Here is a 19,144-nt window from a genome sequence, read left to right as displayed (position 1 = left end):
CATCTAACCAGCATGTAACCTGCTTCTGGGCACCTTTAACAGGTAGGCAGCAGGCGATCGACAGGGTTGTCTATCATGACTGTCTGCCCCTCTACCTTGGCTACGTTTGCAGCCAGGTCCCTGGAGAGGGTGCATGTGATGCCCACGGGCACAGTTGATGCCTTTCGCACCCATTGGGCACCACAGGGGCTGCGGTGCATTATAGACCCTGATAGTCACATTATGATTTGATGTTTTAAGTTTCCTTTGTACTTCTGTTTGGACTGTTCCTCCTTCTTTTGGGGAGCTGCCCCTTTATCTTTATTCCTGAGTTAATTTGAGTTGGTTTATTTGGTTTGCCCTAAAAGAGGCCTAGCCAGCATGTCTTTTGGAGTGTGGGAGGAAACCGGAGCAAACCTATGCAGGCATGGAGAACATGCAAACGCCACACTAACAGTCACCCAAGCCTTGAACTGAACCCGGTGCTGTGAGGCAGCAATGCTAACCACTGTGTTACTGTTTCTCATTCCACTGACGCTGCCCTACATGGTGAGTATTTCCAGCACTTTTGTTTTTATTGCGAATTTCTCAGCACCTCAGGATTTTGCTTTAATTTTAGTGACCACCCTGGATTTACATCCTGTTATTTTTGTTAAGATTGTGCCAAGATGCTCAATGTACTCCTTTTGGAAAAAAAGTAAGATGAGCACCAGTTTGTTAGGGTGGCATGGTAGCGCAGCGGTTAGCACTGCTGCTTCACAGCTCCAGGGTCCTGGGTTCGATTGCTGGCTCGGGTCACTGTCTGTGTGGAGTTTGCACATTCTCCTCGTGTCTGCATGGGTTTCCTCCCACAGTCCAAAGATATGCGGGTTAGGTTGATTGGCTATGCTAAGAAATTGCCCCTTAGTGTCCAGGGATGCTTAGGTTAAAGGGATTAGTGGGTATAATGTGTAGGGATACAGGGTAGGGCCTGGGTGGGATTGTGTTCGGTGCAGACTCGATGGGCCTTAGGGCCTCTTTCTGCACTGTAGGGTTCTACGATTCTATGTTATTGCTAATAATTCAGTTCCCGGAGGATTTCTTCCCTCGTTCCTATTCTCCAGGCTGCCCCCCTCCCCCCTACTCTGGGCAAACTGCTGTAAAGCGTGTGCGACCTCTGCTGGAAAACTGTCGGAAAGAGCAGGCGGGCGATGCCGGCAGCTAGCGGATTCGCCTTGCGACACTGGTGGAAATGGCGGACGAGGGGGAGATGGAGCCGAATGTCGGCGAAGAGCTGGGGGCCAGGGGTGTCCCGGAGCCTGAGCAGGTGGTTCGGGTGAGTCCGGGGGGCCGTAAACTGCCGCGATTTTAGTCTCACAGTCGGAAACGTTCTGTCAGGATGAGCACCGGGATCGGCTCGGTACCGAGGCGACGGCTTGTTCACTGTCTGTCTGCAGGAGCCAGTTAATGTCCATAAAGCTGTTGGAATATCGACACTCTGGAATAATAGGTGAAGGAAGGGGAATTCTGGAGTAATTCGGCAAGAAACTAGCAGACATTTTCTTCAGTTGTCATCAAGTGGTTCGCTGGAGTTGACTGAACCCGGGAAGGGTTTAATCCCAGTCTGTTGATGTATTCAGTCGGTGTATGCCTCACCTCCCTGTCTCTGTCCTGTACGCCTCTGCGTGATTTTCTTTAACTCATCTAAGTGGTGGCGGAATCGTTAAGCAAAACTACAATTTTTTTTGAAATCTGAGCTAATACCTTTCACAATGTGACGAAATAGTGTTTTCTTCACTTCAAGTCCCAGATGTTTTGAAAAGGAGTGGCCTTGCATTCTTTTTCTTTCAAATCGCACGTTCTTTCAAATTACCCTTTAACATTACAGCTGAAATTTAAGTTCCATTTATTATATTTTCCAGACAGTGAAATGGCTCTTTTTTTCGTTTTGAGTAAACTGAACTGGCAATGCTTTGTACAATGAAATTCTATCTTATCCCAAATGTTCGTGGAAACCATCCCAAACTTGGTTCCCCATATCCTAAATCATACCCGGTCCCATTAACCCTGTGTTTACTAATGTACATAGAGTCCTGATTTGGCAATGTCTCTATTTTAAAATTCTCACCTGTGTTTTAAAAATGACCTCGTCCCCACCACACCTCCTGGGTAATCTCCAGCCTTCTAATCCTCTGACATCTGCTCTCCTTAAATTCTGCCCTCTTGTGGATCCCCGTTTTTAATTGCTCCATTAAGCCCTGGAATTTTCCTCAACATTTCTATATCACACCCCCTCTCCTTTAAGGGGGGGGGGGGGGGGGCGGGGGGGTGCAGGGGGCACGGGGCACGGTAGCACAGTGGTTAGCATTGCTGCTTCACAGCTCTGGGGACCTGGGTTCAACTCCCAGCTTGGGTCACTGTGTGGAGTTTTGATGTGGAGATGCTGGTGTTGGACTGGGGTAAACACAGTAAGAAGTCTCTCAACGCCAAGTTAAAGTCCAACAGGTTTATTTGGTAGCAAAAGCCACTCGCTTTCAGGCCTCTGACCCTTCGTCAGGTGAGTGGAGACTTATTCTTATCGTGGACTTTAACCTGGTGTTGTGAGACGACTTACTCTGTGTAGAGTTTGCACATTCTCCTCGTGTCTGCATGAGTTTCCTCCGGGTGTTCCGGTTTCCTCCCACAGTCCAAAGATGCGCAGGTTAGGTTGATTGGCCATGCTTAAAAAATTGCCCTTAGTATCCTGAGATGCGTAGGTTAGAGGGATTAGTGGGTAGATGTGTAGGGATATAGGGGTGGAGCCTGGATAGGATTGTGGTCGGTGCAGACTCGATAGATCAAATGGCCTCTTTCTGTACTATAGGGTTTCTATGATTAAGTAACTCCTTAAAATCTACCTCTGACAATTTTAATATGTTCTTTCACATTTTAATATGTTCTGAAATAGCTCTGTGTCAACTTTTGTTTGATTGTGTTCCTGTGAAGAACTCTGGGATGTTTTTTGTTAAAGATGCCATATAAACGCAATATTTTTTGTTTATACCTTAAGTAGACTACTATATACCCATGAACTGCAATTGATGATTTAACATTGGTATTTAATAGCAAACTAGCAGTTGTAGGGGAGAATGGGTGGGTTGATGTGCGGGCAAAAAGTGATGTGCTCCTGTGACTGGTGATGGGATTGATTGGAGAATATGGGCATTATTTATATTCTATTGCACTTAAAAAAAATAGTGAAAAGAGGCTGTTTCAATCACTGTGTATACATCCTTTTTATTGTATGCAATTTCATTTTGTGTCCATATTTTTATGTCATTTGTTCAGTCATTATTTATTTTATGCTTCCAGAAAAATTCAATAATCCTGAGCAAATTTGCTTCTCTTTTGCCCTACCACAGAACTGATGATGTCTATTGCACTCTATCATCATCTTGGTTAAAGTCAGTTAATTCAGCCCAGACTGGGAATTGATCCTGATTCTTTACCAGTTATCATGGCTCAGTCCCACTCTGGAAGATGTACTTACGTACCAGTCTAATTCTTAGAACCATGGAAAACTTAAAGCACAGAAGGAGGCCTTTAGGCCTATCTTGTTCATGCCAGGTCAAAGACACCCAGGTGCCTTTCTAATCCCACCTTACTGCACCTGGCCCATTGCTTTGTAGTTTGCTGCATTTAAGGTATAGATCCAGGTTTTTTTTTCAGAGTTTAGGATAGCTGCCTCCAGCACCAACTCAGTTTATTTTCCTTAAAAGCAAAATATTGCACAAGTTTGAAATCTGAAATAAAAACAGAAAATGCTGGAAAAACCTCTGCCATTTCTGTCAACTGATGACATTACTTCCCCACACACACACACACACATTTCCCCCCCCCCCCGCCTCCCATATTAGCATTCTGTAATGGCCGCTCTATCCCTGGCGTCACCATCCCCTTCCCACAGCACTTTCCCAAGTAATTAATTACTGATGAGGCAACTTCTGCTCCTTTATCTCCTCATGTTCAAGGGCCCAAATACAACTTTTAGGTGATGCAGCATTTCACTTGCATCTCTAATTTGGCCTACTGTATTTGTTGCTCCTAATGCCGTCTCCTCTATCTTGGAGAGATTAAGATGTGAAGGTGCTGGCATTGGACTGGGGTAGAAGTCTCACAACACCAACTTAAAGTCCAACGGGTAGCACGAGCTTTCGAAGTGCTGCCCCAACATCGGGTGAGTGGAGAGTTGGGTTCACAAACAGGGCATATGTAGACACAGACTCAAATGCAAGAAATTGGTTGGAATTTGAGTCTTTACAGGTGCAGACAATGTGAGTGGAGAGAGGGTTAAGCACTGGTTAAAGAAATGTGAATTGTCTCAAGCCAGGACAAGATTTTGTAAGACCAGGCAAATTGTGGGGGTTACAAGTTGTGTATGCGAACCCAAGATCCTAGTTGAGGCCATTCTTATGTGTGCGGAACTTAGGTATCAGTTTCTGCTCAGCGATTTTGCAATGTCGTGTATCTTGAAGGCAGCCTTGGAGAATGCTTACCTGAAGATCGGAGGCTGAATGCCCTTGACCACAGAAGTGTTCTGACAGGAAGGGAACACTCCTGCCTGGTGATTGTTGAGCGCTGTCCATTCATTCGTTGTCGTAGCACCTGCATGGTCTTGCCGATGTACCATGCCTTGGGACATCCTTTCCTGCAGAGAAACAGGTAGATAATGTTGGCCGAATTGCATGCACCGTGCACCTGGTGGATGGTGTTCTGATGTGAGATCATGGTATTTGTGTAGATGATCTGGCACATCTTGTAGAGGTTGTGTGGTGTTGTGGTCACTGTTCCCTTGAAGGCTGGGTAGTTTGTTGCGGACAGGGGTCTGCTTGAGGTTGCATGGTTGTTTGAAGACAAGTATTGGGGGTGTGCGGATGGCCTTGGCAAGATGTTCGTTTCCATTGATGACATGTTGAAGGCTCAAAAGATGTCGTAGCTCCTCCAACTCCAGGGAAGTACTGGATGACAAAGGGTACTCTGACCATTGTCCACAGTAAACTACCCAGCCTTCAGGAGAACAGCGACCACAACACCACACAATTCTGCCACAGCAACCTCCGCAAGACTTGCCTGATCATCGACACAGATGCCATCATCTCACGTCAGGATACCATCCACCAGGTACATGGTACGTACTCTTGCAACTTGGCCAACGTTGTCTACCTGATATGCTGCAGGAAAGGATGTCCTGAGGCATGGTATATTGGCGAGACCATGCAGACGCTAAGACAACAGATGAATGGATGCTACTCGACAATCACTGGACAGGAGTGTTCCCTTCCTGTCGGGGAACACTTCAGCAGTCAAGGGCATTCAGCCTCCGATCTTCAGGTAAGCGTTCTCCAAGGCACTCTTCAAGACACGACAATGCAGAATTGCTGAGCAGAAACTGATAGCTAAATTCTGCACACATGAGGACGGCCTCAACAAGCATCTTGGGTTCATGTCAGATTACCTGTCGCCCCCACGATTTGCCTAGGCTTACAAAATCTTACTAACTGCCTTGGCTTGATACAATTCACATAATTTTAATGTGTACTTAACCTTCTCTCCACTCACATTGTCTATTCCTGTAAAGACTTGATTATTTGTAAATACTCATATTCCAACCATTATTTTGCAATTGAGTTTGTGTCTATTTATGACCTGTTTGTGAACCCAACTCTTCATTCACCTGATGAAGGGGTAGTGCTCCGAAAGCTTGTGCTACCAAATAAACCTGTTGGATTTAACCTGGTGTTGTGAGATTTCTTATTGGGGAGATTAAATACAGATTTGGTGACTGCTTTGCAGAGCACTACCGCTCCATCGATAGCATGACTTCCCCAACCACCTGGTCACTTGCCATTTCAACTCAGCATCTTGCTCACATGTCCATTCTCAGCCTGCTGCAATGCTGTAGTGAGGCTCAACACAAACTGAAAAAATAGAATCTCATCTTCTGATTGGACATGTTAGAGCCTTCAGGACTCAAAAGTGAGTTCGACAACTTTAGACAGTAAACACCACCCTCATTTCTTGACTCGCTCCATTTGTTTTCTGTCGTTCAGTTCCCCTGGCTGGTCTCAATATAATTCCACCCCTCCCCCACGTGGTCACTGTCACTTCTTGTTCAGTTTTGCTCCCATTGAGCACTGACCTTATTAACAAGTTCTGCTTTTCTACCTTTGCCACTATTAACACTCTTCAGTCTTTAATGGCAGTTAACAGCTCTTTTGTCTCATGTCCATGATATCTTTGTCAATCTCTCCTTAGCTCTGACCTAACACTGACTTTCTATCTGCTCCTCTCCAAGCATGTAATTATTCACATTTCTATCTCTTTTCAGTTCTGTTGAATTGTCGTATGGACTAGAAATGTTAACTCTCTTCACAAATGCTGCCGGACCTATTGAGTTTATCCAGTATTTTCTGTTTTCATTTCAACCTTTTCTATACTTTCAAATGAACCTTTATAAAACTATTAGAATTTTTACGACATTATAAAATACTTTCAGTAACCTACAATTAAATATTTTTGTTAAAAGTTGTGCCTGCTGGACTAGAAATGTCCAAAAATGGTCAGGAATCTTTAAAGAACAAGTCGAGACAAAATCTGTTAGCCATTAACACAGAAGCATAGAAAAACTACAGCACAATACAGGCCCTTTGGCCCACAAAGTTGTGCCGAACATGTACCTACCTTAGAGGTAACTAGGCTTACCTATAACTCTCTATTTTACTAAGCTCTGTGTACTAAGAATTAAGAGTTAAAAGCTCTTAGTTCTTATTTGATCTAGCAAGTGAGCTTGTTATGAATTAGACCTTTGGGCTGAGGATAGCGGCATTGTCCTGTTATATCTTCAGTTTGCTGATCTTTAATAAGCAGTTAACCAAAGCTAGTAAAAATCAGTTGGTAGAATAGTGCCTCGTTAGTATTATTCTGATGAAGAAATATTGAAGATAGGAACAGCAGGAGGCCATTTGGTCCTTTGAGCCTGCTCTGCTCTTTATTACGATCATGGCTGATCATCCAACTCAATAGACTTATCCTGCTTTGTCCCCATAATATTTGATCCCATTTGCCCGCAATCCGAAAAATTTTCTGTTCTGTCACAAAAGCTCCCTCCTCCATCTGTGGATTTAATCCAAGCACAACACATCGGAGTTTGCTTTTAAGGACAATGTTTGGGTTCAGGTGACATTCGTGGAGCTGTTTTTAACTATTGTTGTCTTTCAAAATAAGATGTTGAGTTGTCAGGAGTAGATTGTATTATGATCAGCTTACGAAATACAATTGAACTGAAAATATTGCTGGATTTGAATGCAGAGTGAGGTAGCAAATGATTTTTCTTGCACAACAATATGTGTAGTTAATGCCTCTGAGTTCTTTTCAAAGTAAACTGATTCATCGCTTGCATTCAGAGAAGTAGCTGACACCACTGAGTGGTAGCCTATTGTTTATCTCAGCAGCAAATATTCAATTAAACAGGGTGACTGGGCTGCATACGTCCCCCCCGCCCCCAAACTGGTTGCTGGAGGAGTAATCTGGAAACCTGGATTAATAATTCACCTGTTCCCCTTAGTCAAACCCTACACGATAGCCATTATGTCATTATAGCAAAAAAACAGATAATTCAATATTTATCATTCAAATTATGGTCACTAAGAAAGTGGGCAGGCTTGGATACTATTTGGAATTATTAAAAAAAAACTCCATGCTCATGATATATTGACTTATTTATAAATTTTAAACAGTGACATGGACAATGCATTATTTGAAAAGCAAAATACTGTAGATTTTGGAAATCTGAAATTAAAAAAACTGGAAATACTCAGAACTGATCATGTGTGTTAAAGCTTCTGGTAAATGATCTTTCTTAATAATGCCAGATGCTGTCAGACTTGTTGAGTATTTCCAACATTTTCTGTTCATTATGTATTATTCCACCATGGGCAGATCTGTAAGGGCATAAAGTCACAGACTGAGGTCAGTCAGGGTTTAAGTGTATCCTGGTCAAGGAACTTTGCAAATTGGAATGTGCTAGCCAGTTTCAGGCTGCAGATCTGTGCATCATTAACAGTGATTCATATTTTGAATTAACTTGCAACATTATTAATTTGAGGGACAACCTGTGGAGTTTTTGTCCAGTGACTTTGGGTATCTGGGGGCAGTCTGTTGATCTGTTTCAAAGGACGATTATGCCACCTAAGTATACAGCAACAAATAAATATATAATCCCAAGATTAAACTGGGCTAGGTTGTTTACCTTGCAGTGAATTTAGAATTCTGTGGTAGGGTAGGGAAGGGGACACTTGGCCCAGTGAGCCTGTGCTAGCCTGTTGAAAATGATATCCAACTGGTCTCACTCCCCTGCTCTTTCTCCATAACCTTGCAACTTTTCTCCTTTTAAGTACTTTTGCAACTTTCTCTTGAAGTTATTATTGAATCTGTTTCCAGTACCCTTTCAGACAGCATGTCCCTGATCATTGTAACTTGTGTAAAACAAATGAAACACAGAAGGAGACTATTTTGTCCATTGTGCCTTTGCCCACTCTTTGGAAATGATGTGACAAAGATTACCTGAGGTATCAGCCCCACCAGATGTATTAATATTGATATACGGTCTCTGAAAATGTTTCTTCAAAATTTATGAAGAGGCTTGTTCTTCAATGTTATGTTTAACAAGCCTAGACTAGTGCTAAATTTTTTATTTGGTCCAGGAATCACTTAAATTATGAAGTTTTAAAATCTTTTAATTTCAGTTAAAAGCAGATTGTGTTGTACATTTATGCCACGTAAATGTACTAAGTTAATCTTATGAAGTTATCTTTCAAAACAAAAGCGTTCTATGAAAAATAGTTGCATTTATTGGTACCCTTCATGACCACAAGGTGTGCTAAAATGCACCTCAGCCAACAGTATATTCGTAATGTAGTCAAGTTTTACTACAGCTGCCACCCAGTTACTTTCGGGGATTCCTTCCTCAGGTTGAGGCAAAGTTGAATATGCTCCTTAACAAATACAAATGACAGGGACAATTAGAATGCACCTCAGCTGGTACAGATTCTTTCTGTGATATTTCATGTTCCTGCTTCCTTCTGTTCCCTTTACATTCTTTTGTGAAGTATGGGAGTGTGGCATCAAGCCCTGTCTCCTGTTGCTTCAGTAAGAAGTCTCACAACACCAGGTTAAAGTTTATTTGTCAGCACAAGTTTTTGGAGTCTTGCTTCTTTTTCAGGCAAGAAGCGCCTTTTTGAAATCTTGCTGCTTCTTCAGATGGTTCACCACCATCTGTTCAGGAGCAAGACTCCGAAAGCTTGTGCTGCCAAATAAACCTGTTGGACTTTAACCTGGTGTTGTGAGACTTCTTACTGTGCTTACCTCAGTCCAATGCCAGCATCTCCACATCCTGTTGCTTTGCCATACTTTTTATCTATTGCATAGTATACTGTGAACTAAAATTTTCTTTCTACCAAAAGCTTTACTCGGTGTACAGAACAAACAGAATGTCTTTAAAAATATCGTTTTGGAGTGATTTCAAAAAGAACTTTATGCTTAGTCGCAAACTTGCATTTGTCTTCAAATGCAACACTCTGTGTGCTGTAATAATTAAATGCTTTTTACTATTGCTTTGGAAGTGACCTGGTGTAGGAATAGTAAATATAAATATCAAATTTAATCTATGGCTGCTCTCACCCCTCCAAAATTTGTGATCAGTTGTTCAGTACATAGCGGTGAGCCGCAGCTTCTGCTGCCTATGGTTGCTGATTAGCTGTTCTTGAGATCCTAATTTTCTTTATCTCGGAAGTAATGTTGCTCGTCCATAGTCGTCGATGAGGATCTCGACACCATTAATCATTTTGAGGCTGCATGCAGTGCATCCGAAGATGATTGATCAGGCCAATTTGGGCACGGAATGTCCTGGCACATATTGGACAGACTTGTGTAGACACTGTCGTTGTTGCGCTGGTGGCTCTGGACTTCCGCAGCTCGCGCTTAAGTTGTGCTTCAGCAATACACCTTGCTTCATGAGCTTGACAGCCTTTGTGGATGAGGCAGCACCAGGTAGGGCGGTTTTGTGCCAGCGTTTCCCAGGTGGTCGTGTCAATGTCAGACGACTTCAGGGAGGCTTTGAGTGTATATTTGAAACGTTTCTTCTGCCCTCCATGCGAGCACCTTCCAGCAGACAGTTCCCCAAAAAGGAGCTGCTTGGGTATGCGCTTGACTGGCATACGGATGACGTGACATGACCTGCCCACCAGGTCTGTGCTCTCATCAGCAGTGTGTGGACTGATGGTAGACTTGCTCTAGAGTGAGTGTCTGGTACTTTGTCTTGCCATCTGGTGCGTAGTATTCTGCGAAGACAAGTCACGTGGAAATGATTGAGCTGTCTTGCATGCCTTTGATACACAGTCCACATTTCACAGGCATACAGGAGGATAGTGAGTACCACGGCACTGTAGACCTTCAGTTTTGTTGCTGGGCTGATTGCTCGATGCTCCCATACAGTGGAGTGCAATCTACCAAAAGCAGAACTTGCCTTTGCTACTCTGCAGTTAACTTCTGTATCAATAGTCACTGCTTGGGAGATGGTGCTGCCAAGATAAGTGAACTGGTCCACTGCCTGTAGTTTCTGCCCTTTGATTATGATTATGGGTTCTGTGTATGGTGCATGACTTTGGTCTTTTTAATGTTGATGGTGAGTCCAAAGTTGTCACAAGCCATGGAAAATTTGTCCATACTGACTTGCATCTCTGGCTCTGAGGGCCAGCAGTCATCGGCAAAGAGGAAATCTCTCAGAACAGTCTCCTTCACTTCGGTAATAGCTTGAAGTCTCCTCAGGTTGAAGAGCTTCCCATCCAGTCTGTACTTGAGGCTGATTCCAGCAACACTGTCTTGGAAGGCATTATTCAGCATAGCAGTAAACGTCATGCTGAACAGTGTGGATGCGAGCACACAGCACTGTTTCATGCCATTGGTGACTGGGAATGCCTCAGAGGATTCTCCACCATCCAGTACTCTGGCCATCATGGAACTGGCGTACCATCTGAATGAATTTGGGGGAGCAGCCGAACTTTGACATGATCCTCCACAAGCCTTGTCTGCTTACAGTATCGAAGGCTTTTGCGATGTCAACAAAGGTTGTGTAGAGCTCGCGATTCTGCTCCTGACACTTCTCCTGAAGTTGGCGTGCAGCAAAAATCATGTCAGTAGTCCCACAACCTTTGTGGAAGCCACACTGTGACTCGGGAAGCAGGCCCAGCTCCAGATGAGTGACCAGACGATTTAGCAGGACTCTTGCGAGGGTTTTTCCTGTGATGGAGAGCAGCGAGATTCCTCGGTGGTTGTCGCATACGTGCCGATTGCCCTTCCTCTTGTAGAGGTGTACGATGGAAGCAGCTTTAAGTTCCTGAGGAATGGATCCTTACTTCCAAAAGGACTGGAACAACTAGGTGAGCTTCTTGATAAGTGCAGGACCAGCAGCTTTATAGATCTCTGCGGGTATGGCATCTGCCACCGGGGCTTTGCCACTGGATAACTGGCTGACAGCTTTCGTGACTTTGGCTACTACCGGTGGGTCATCCATGGTGCTCTTGATATCAACCTGGGGAATCCTGTCTATTGCCTCATCGTTAATAGATGACGGTCGTTTGAGGACGGCTTCAAAGTGTTCAGCCCATCTCTGCAGGATCTGAGCCTTCTCTGTAATGAGAGTTGTACCATCTGTACTCAGGAGGGGGAATCTCCCGAGAGATTGAGGTCCAAAGAGCGTGTTGAGGGCTTCATAGGACCGTTTCAAGTCGTTTCTGTCAGCATGTCCCTGTATTTCATCTGCCTTGGCGCTCAGCCAGGCATCCTGCATTTTATGCAGTTTATTCTGGACTGTCCTGCGAGCACTAGTAAAAGCGTTTTTCTTGGCAGCTGAAGATGGGTCGTTCTGACAGGCCCGATGAAGACAGTGCTTTTCAACAAGTAGAGCCTACATCTCGTCATCATTCTCATCAAACCTATCATGCTGCTTGCGGGTGGAGGGCCCAAGTGTCTTCAGTGCAGATGTATGGATAGCATCCCTGAAGCGTTCCCAGTCATCCTCAGTGCTGTCTGCGAGGTGTAGGTCAGCAAGCTTGATTTCTAAGTCTTCAGCCAGTGCTGAAGCTATGCTGGGGTTCTTTAGCTTGGCTGCATTGATTCTTTTCATAGCCTTGCTTCCTTGTGGTCGCCTCTTGGGTCTGATGCGGAGCCTCATTTTGGAGACAGTGGGCCTGTGGTCTGTCCAGCAGTCAGACCCACACATGGCCTTGGTTACTCTGACATCCTGCCTGTCTTTTCTCCTGACAATGACGTAGTCGATAAGATGCCAATGTTTAGAGCGGGGTTGCATCCAGGAGGTCTTGTTACGGGTACGCAGATGCAAGGTTGTGTTGGTGATGAGGAGATTGTGTGCTGCACAGGTCTTCAGTAAGAGTAGGCCATTACTGTTACACTTGCCCACTCCATGCCTCCCAATGACTCCATAGAATCATAGAACCCTACAGTGCAGAAAGAGGGTCGAGTCTGCACTGAACACAATACCACCCAGGCGCTACCCCCATATCCCTACATATTATACCCACTAATCCCTCTAACCTATGCATCCCTGAACACTAAGGGGCAATTTCTTAGTATGGCCAATCAACATATCTAACCTGCACATTTTTGGACTGTGGGAGGAAACCGGAGCACCTGGAAGAAACCCACGCAGACACAAGGAGAATTGTGCAAACTCCACACAGATAGTGACCCAAGCTGGGAATCGAATGCAGGAGCCTGGAGTTGTGAAGCAGCGGTGCTAACCACTGTGCTACCGTGCTGCCCTCCCTGCCAGATTGCAGAGTCACACCCTACTCTTGCATTGAAATCGCCAAGCAAGATCAGCTGATACTAGGGCGTCTAGTTCTTCGTAGAACTTGTCTTTCATCTTGTCCAGGTTGTTCGTTGTGGGGGCATAGGCGCTGATCAGGGTGGCTTGATTTCTGTTCTGTAGCGGAAGCTGTAATGTCATAAGTTGGTCATTCACACCCTTGGGTAGACTATCAAGTTTCCGAACAAGGTGACTCCTGACGACGAATCCAACTCCAGCATCGCGACGCTCATCGCTACCGCGACTGCTCCAGAAAATAACGTATCCACCTCCAGTTTCAGTCAACTGACCTACGTTGGCAAGACGAGTTTCGCTCAGGGCTGCAATGTCAATGTTGTATCTTGCAAGCTCTCTGGCAACTAAGGCTGTTCTTCTCTCTGGTCTGTCTGCTATAGGGTTGTCCAAAAGCGTGCGCACGTTCCAAGTGCCAGTGGTCAGCAGTGTCACCTTGTGTTTTATTTTGTGTGTTCGACCGCAAGTTGGGATCACCGCCAGCCGCGGTAAACTGGCCAGGATGTAGTGAAGCAGGCAATGTTTAGGGCACCTTTTCTAGCCCCTTCCTCATTCAGTCCTGAAGAGGACTGCTCAGTTGCCCGGGTAGATGCCGAGTTCCACTGCTGCTTCGGTCAGCGGAAAACAACCATTAGACCTGAGCCGCCTGCGTGCAGGTCCGTGACTACAGCTCCCAGTGTATCCACATCTGCTGCTTCACCGCTCACCCATCGCCACAGGACCCCAAGGGTTGAACAGGACACATGATGATGGTGTCAAATTTGGATTAAAGTGAGGGAGAGTTGCGCAGCGTCAGCCTCACTCTCTCTTCCCAATTCCCATCTAGATCCAGTGGCAAGACGAGAGTCAAGATGGCTGGAGGTGGGACTAGGCGCAGTGGATGACCAGGACGTCGTCTTGTCTTCTCCTGCTCTTCGTGTTCCACGATGCTTGCAGAGACTGCCTTCTTGACTGTTGGACCTTCCATTGGTGTCTTCCGCTCAATCCGCTGGACTCTGTCTTCACATGCTGGGATAGACATCTCCCTGTCTCATTGAGGGTTGAGACCTGTTGGCTACCCTCACCTGGTTTAGCTGGCTCGTCAAGGCCGTTGTCCGGGCTGTGGCCGCTGTCGCATGCAAACAGCTAGGGGGAGCCACAAGTGAGAGCTGAGTGCCAGGTGGGGACAAAGGATAGACAAACTGCCCTGAAAGGACGTGACATGTTCCCCCAACAAAGGTATTACCCCTCCCTGACACCCCATACATGCCCAAATTAGCTGTTCGTGAGATCCTAATTTTCTTTATCTCGGAAGTAAACAGACTGTTTGAAGCACTGTTGTTTTCAATCTGACATTCTTCTTTTTCTTGTATTTTCAACTGTACGCATATATATGGAGCTTTGGCGAATCACAGTCTCTGCCCTGTGAAAGTGGACAAGCATAACACTCGGTTATATTAAACTGTTACAATGGTTCATGAAAGTGGTTCACCATCACCTGCTCAGAGCAACTAGAGATGAGCTATAAATGTCATCCTTATTGGTGACTTCCAAGTTAAGAAACTAGTAACAAATTTCCTGTTTATGGCAGCTGTTGCTCACAAGTGCAGTGCATACATCAAAATAGCATTAGCATATTTTAGAACTGCAGGATGGAAAGTCCCAATGCTAATAGCACATTGCAGAAAGGAAAATTAGGTGGTTCCCGTATTTGTTCTGTGGTATTCAGAGTCATTCTTTTATGGTTGTGATGTGAATTACTGGTTTTGGTAAGATACGTTATCGTAACCATCCTATCACATTATACAAAAGAAACCATACTATAACAGAAAGCTTTCATAGAATCCCTATGGTGCAGAAGGAGGCCATTCAGTCCATCTTCTCTGTACAAATTCTCTGACAGAGCATCTTTGTTTGACCCTATATCTGTAACCCCACGTATTTATCCTGTTAAATTCTTTAACCTGTACATCTTGGGACACTAAGGGAAAAGTTAGTATGGCCAATCCATCTAATCTGCACACCTTTGGAAACAGGAGCACTCCAATGAAACCCACACAGACTTGGGGTGAATGTGCAAACTCCACACAGACAATCACACAAGGCTGGAATTGAACCCAGGTCTCTGGTGCTATGAAGCAGCATTGCCAGCTACTGTGCCACCGTACTGCCCTTTATAAGGAATGGTTTTAAAACAGTTATAGACTATAAGTGCTTAAACCAGCAATAGTCTAAGCTATTCGGTTTTTTTTCTTAAATTTCTGCTAAGAAACAGTGAACAGTTCAGCAGGGAACCCAACTTAAGTATTACTGAAAACGAAAAGCATGCTGTCAAAGCTTTTTGTCATGCATTCATCTGGACAGATTCACAAGAATACCAAATTTCAAAGAGAACAACAACACTTACAGCGAATGAGAAAAAAGTGCTGATTGGTAGAGGTGTTGCTACCATTTGAAAGCCATGCTGATCAGGTGCGTTGACCTGAACTGGCGCCAGAGTGTGTCGACTAGGGGAATTTCACAATAATTTCATTGCAGTGTTAATGTAAGCCTTACTTGTGACTAATGAACTTGCTACGGAAACAGTTAACTACCCAAATAAAAACAGAAAATGCTGGAAACTCTCAACAGGTCTGATAGCAGCTGTGGGGAGAGAATAGAGCCAACGTTTTGAGTCTAGATGACCCTTTGTCAGAACTCTGACAAAGCGTCATCTAGACTCAGCATTGACTGTCTTCTCTCCCCACAGATATTGTCAAACCCACTGAGATTCTCTATCTGTTTCTGTTTCCGATTCCAGCATCTGCAGTATTTTACATTTATCTTCTTGGTTAACTACCAAGCTTGTTTAAATTCAAACTATGTAGGTCAGCTCTGGTCAAGGCATTTCCCTGGGGAATGAACCAGGGAATGGCTGTCCCCCAAGTTTTACTTTAGTTGAAAAGTTAAAATTGATGTTCCCTCCGAAATTTAACATTCTTGTAAATTTGTCCTGATGAGTGCAAGGCAATAAGTTTTGACAGTAATTTCAATTTCTCAAAGTGGTCACACTTTTTTTGCGTTAGGAAATGGTTTCCAATTCTAAAGCATGAACACACAATCTTGGCTAACATTTCAGTGCTGTATGAACAAACAAAACTTACATTTATGTAGCATTTTTCATAATCTCAAAATGTCCCACGTAGTTTGCAGTTATTTAGTGTGGAGCCAGATCTCAAGTACCAATGAGATAATAATGTAATTTTCATTAATGTACAAAGTATGAACATTGTTGGACTATTTGGTACAGCAGGTAAGAATGGGAAGGATTGGTTGCAACTGACATTTACTTTTCTTCACACAGAATTGGCAGGAAGGAGTTGACTTGTGTTTGGGGATATATCAACACCTGAAGCAATATGTACCTCTTATGCATTGCTTGGAATCAGATGTCAAATCACCTGAGGATGAACAGGCCTATCAAATGTTACTCCAAACCTTGGAATGGTTTCTGTTCGGAGAAAGCCCAGCAGATGGCTTTGCAAAGCTGGAACAAAGCAATAGTTCTTCACAGCTCTGTGGCCGAGTTTTCAAAGGGGGAGAAACTACATATTCCTGCCGGTGAGAAGTTGTGCAAATCGAGCACGTTATTCTGTTTCTGGACTTTATCGGTCGCAAGAGGGTTAAAGCCGCTTATAATGTTCAGGTGCCTTCTGCTTGTTTCCTGCTGAGTTCAAAGGCAGCTGAAATACTGTTACTTTCTGCAAAAGAAATCCAAGAAAGGAAAAAAATGCTTCTATGTCACACCTTTTACTATCTCAAAGCACTTTATATTCTCTGAAGTACTTTTAAAGGGTAATCACTGTTATGGAGAAATGCAACAGTCAGATTGTAAACAGCAAGCTCTCTCAAAAAGCAAGGATGGTATAATAACTAAATAACTTGTCTAAATCCGCGTTGATTGAAGGATAACTATTGATCAGGACACTAGGAAGTGCTTCACTGCTTTTCACGTGAGAGGGCGGACATGGGCTTGGTTCACTATATCACTTGAAAGGTGACACCTCTGACAGTTCCACAGATAGTTATGAACTTTTGAAAGTCTTTGATAGTTGATATTAGTAGTTGGTTTGGAGTACTTTCTCATTATGTGAAGCCTTGCTGAATTTCATAGCATTCTACAATATATTTCAGGAACAGCATGTCTGTCCTGAATCCCATAATTCAAGAAAATCTATTGTTTTTCAAATGCAAACGTGTTGCCAACCAATCCCATTACATCTTAAGAATACGATATCCACATAGCCGATTTGCCACTTTATCAAGTCTTGCTGCTGTTAATCCGAGTTAAAATGGTCGCACCGTTTTTGAGTCAGAAAATGGTGTTCCAATTCCAAGGCATGAACACGCAATCCAGTGCTGTATGAACAAACAAAATTTACGTTTATGTGACACTTTTCATAAACTCAAAATGACCCACATAGTTTGTAATTATTTTGTGTGGAGCATAATCCCACAAATACCAATGAGGTAATAATGTAATTTTCATTAATGTACAAGGTATGAACGTTGATGGCAAGGCCATCATTTGTCGCCCATCCCCATATAACTGATCCATACATTCACTATCCCCTGACAGAGGAGGAATTTCCTCCTTCGGAGGGTAGTGAGTTTGTGGAATTCTTTACGCAGAGGGATGTAGAGGCTGGGTCATTAAGTATCCTCAAGGCTGAGATAGACATTTTTAATCAGCAAGAGAATCAAGGCTTATGATGGTAAGGTGGGAAAATGGAGTTGAGTATTATCAGATCAGCCATGATCTCACTGAATGGTGGAGCAACCCCAATGGGTCGTATAGCCTACTTCTGCTCCTATGTCTTGTGGTCTTTTGATCTGCTAGGTAAATTCAGAAGTCAGTTAAGAGAGTCAAACACGTTGTTTTGGATCTGGAGTCACATTTAGATGAGATCAGGTAAAATCCTTCCCTGAAGAATATTGGTGAATGTAATGGATATTTTGACAATTTCAATGTGTAGTTCTGTTGTTGCAATGCTGATTGAAGCTTATTATTCTGTTTTATTCTAGTTTCACTTAATTTACTGTATTTGAATTCCCCAGTTGCCGTGAATGAACTTGGACCTTCAGATCATTAGTTCAAAACCATAATCACCATGTAAGAAGTCTCAACACTAGGTTAAAGTCCAACAGATTTGTTTGGTATCATGAGCTTTTGGAATGCTGTTCCTTCCTCAGGTGAACTGATGGAGCAGTGTTCTGAAAGCTTGTGATACCAAATAAACCTGCTGGACTTTAACCTGGTGTTGTGAGACTTCTTACTGTGCCCAACCCAGTACAATGCCAGCACCTCCGCATCATAATCACTATGAGGGAGAAATATTGACAACAACACCAAAAAGAACTTGTGTGCTCTGCTTTAAATTTTAACATAGGATCTTTAATATTCACCTGAGAGAACAGCTGGAGCCTTAGTTTAAGCTTAAATTGTGGCGATGTAGGGCAGAGTGCAGCTAGAGTGGCCAGCTAAACAAAAAGTTAAAACAACAGTTTCTCCTTCCGTTCTTTCTAAATCCATTCATAATTAACTTCTCCCCTCTTATTTCATGCAAGCACTCAGTTACAGCCTCTGCCTTTTTTACACCATGTAGACATGACAAAGATCAGAATTTGTCTTTCATACATTCATTTACAAACTTGTGGTACTGAAGGCGTGTGCTTTACAGTCAGTGGTTACCCCGTTTCAAACTTAGTTCTTTGGCTTTGGGATGTGCTGAGATCATGAAAGATGCTATATAAATACACATTTGTTCTTTTCCAACACTTGGCTTCCTTTCAGCATCTCTCAACAGTAATGCTGCCAGGATTGGAACCACAACAATGTAAATATTCATATGGTACCAGAGACAAGGGGCTTCAGTTATGTGAAGGTATCCAAAGCGAAGCAAGGGTTATCTTTTGGGAGACTGAGGGATGATGGAATAGAGATACTTACAATGGTGAGGGGTTTCAATAGAACAGATGGGGAGAAAAAGTTTATATTGGCAGGAAATTTGGTAATCTCAGATTTGAAATAATTGGTACAAAAATCAAAGAGGTGAGAATTTCTTTTTGCTAATGTAACGTAATGATTTGGAATAAACTGTCTGAAAGGCTGATGGAAGTAGATTCAATAATATTAAAAGGAAAATGGATATATACTTGAAGCAGTGAGATTTAAATGTTATGAGGATGAGTAGGAGTAGGACTAATTTAATAGATCTTTGGAAGTTGGCCTGA

At 43.5% G+C, this 19,144-nt stretch overlaps 1 protein-coding gene across 1 annotated transcript in view; it reads left to right on the top strand.

Moving 5' to 3' along the window:
- The first annotated feature begins 1,177 nt into the window (after nt 1-1,177).
- Nucleotides 1,178-19,144, top strand: part of ubr1 (ubiquitin protein ligase E3 component n-recognin 1) — a 212,293-nt gene continuing 194,326 nt past the window's right edge. Inside the window, exons 1-2 of the mRNA XM_080202946.1 lie at nt 1,178-1,294; nt 16,215-16,471. Coding sequence (XP_080059072.1) covers nt 1,211-1,294; nt 16,215-16,471 — 341 coding nt within the window. The 5' untranslated portion in view covers nt 1,178-1,210. The remainder of the gene's footprint in view (nt 1,295-16,214; nt 16,472-19,144) is intronic.

This window comes from Carcharhinus amblyrhynchos, chromosome 14, assembly GCF_965287045.1.
Source record: "Carcharhinus amblyrhynchos chromosome 14, sCarAmb.v2.hapA, whole genome shotgun sequence".
Lineage (NCBI taxonomy): Eukaryota > Metazoa > Chordata > Chondrichthyes > Carcharhiniformes > Carcharhinidae > Carcharhinus > Carcharhinus amblyrhynchos.
This window is presented reverse-complemented; position numbering and strand designations above follow the sequence as displayed.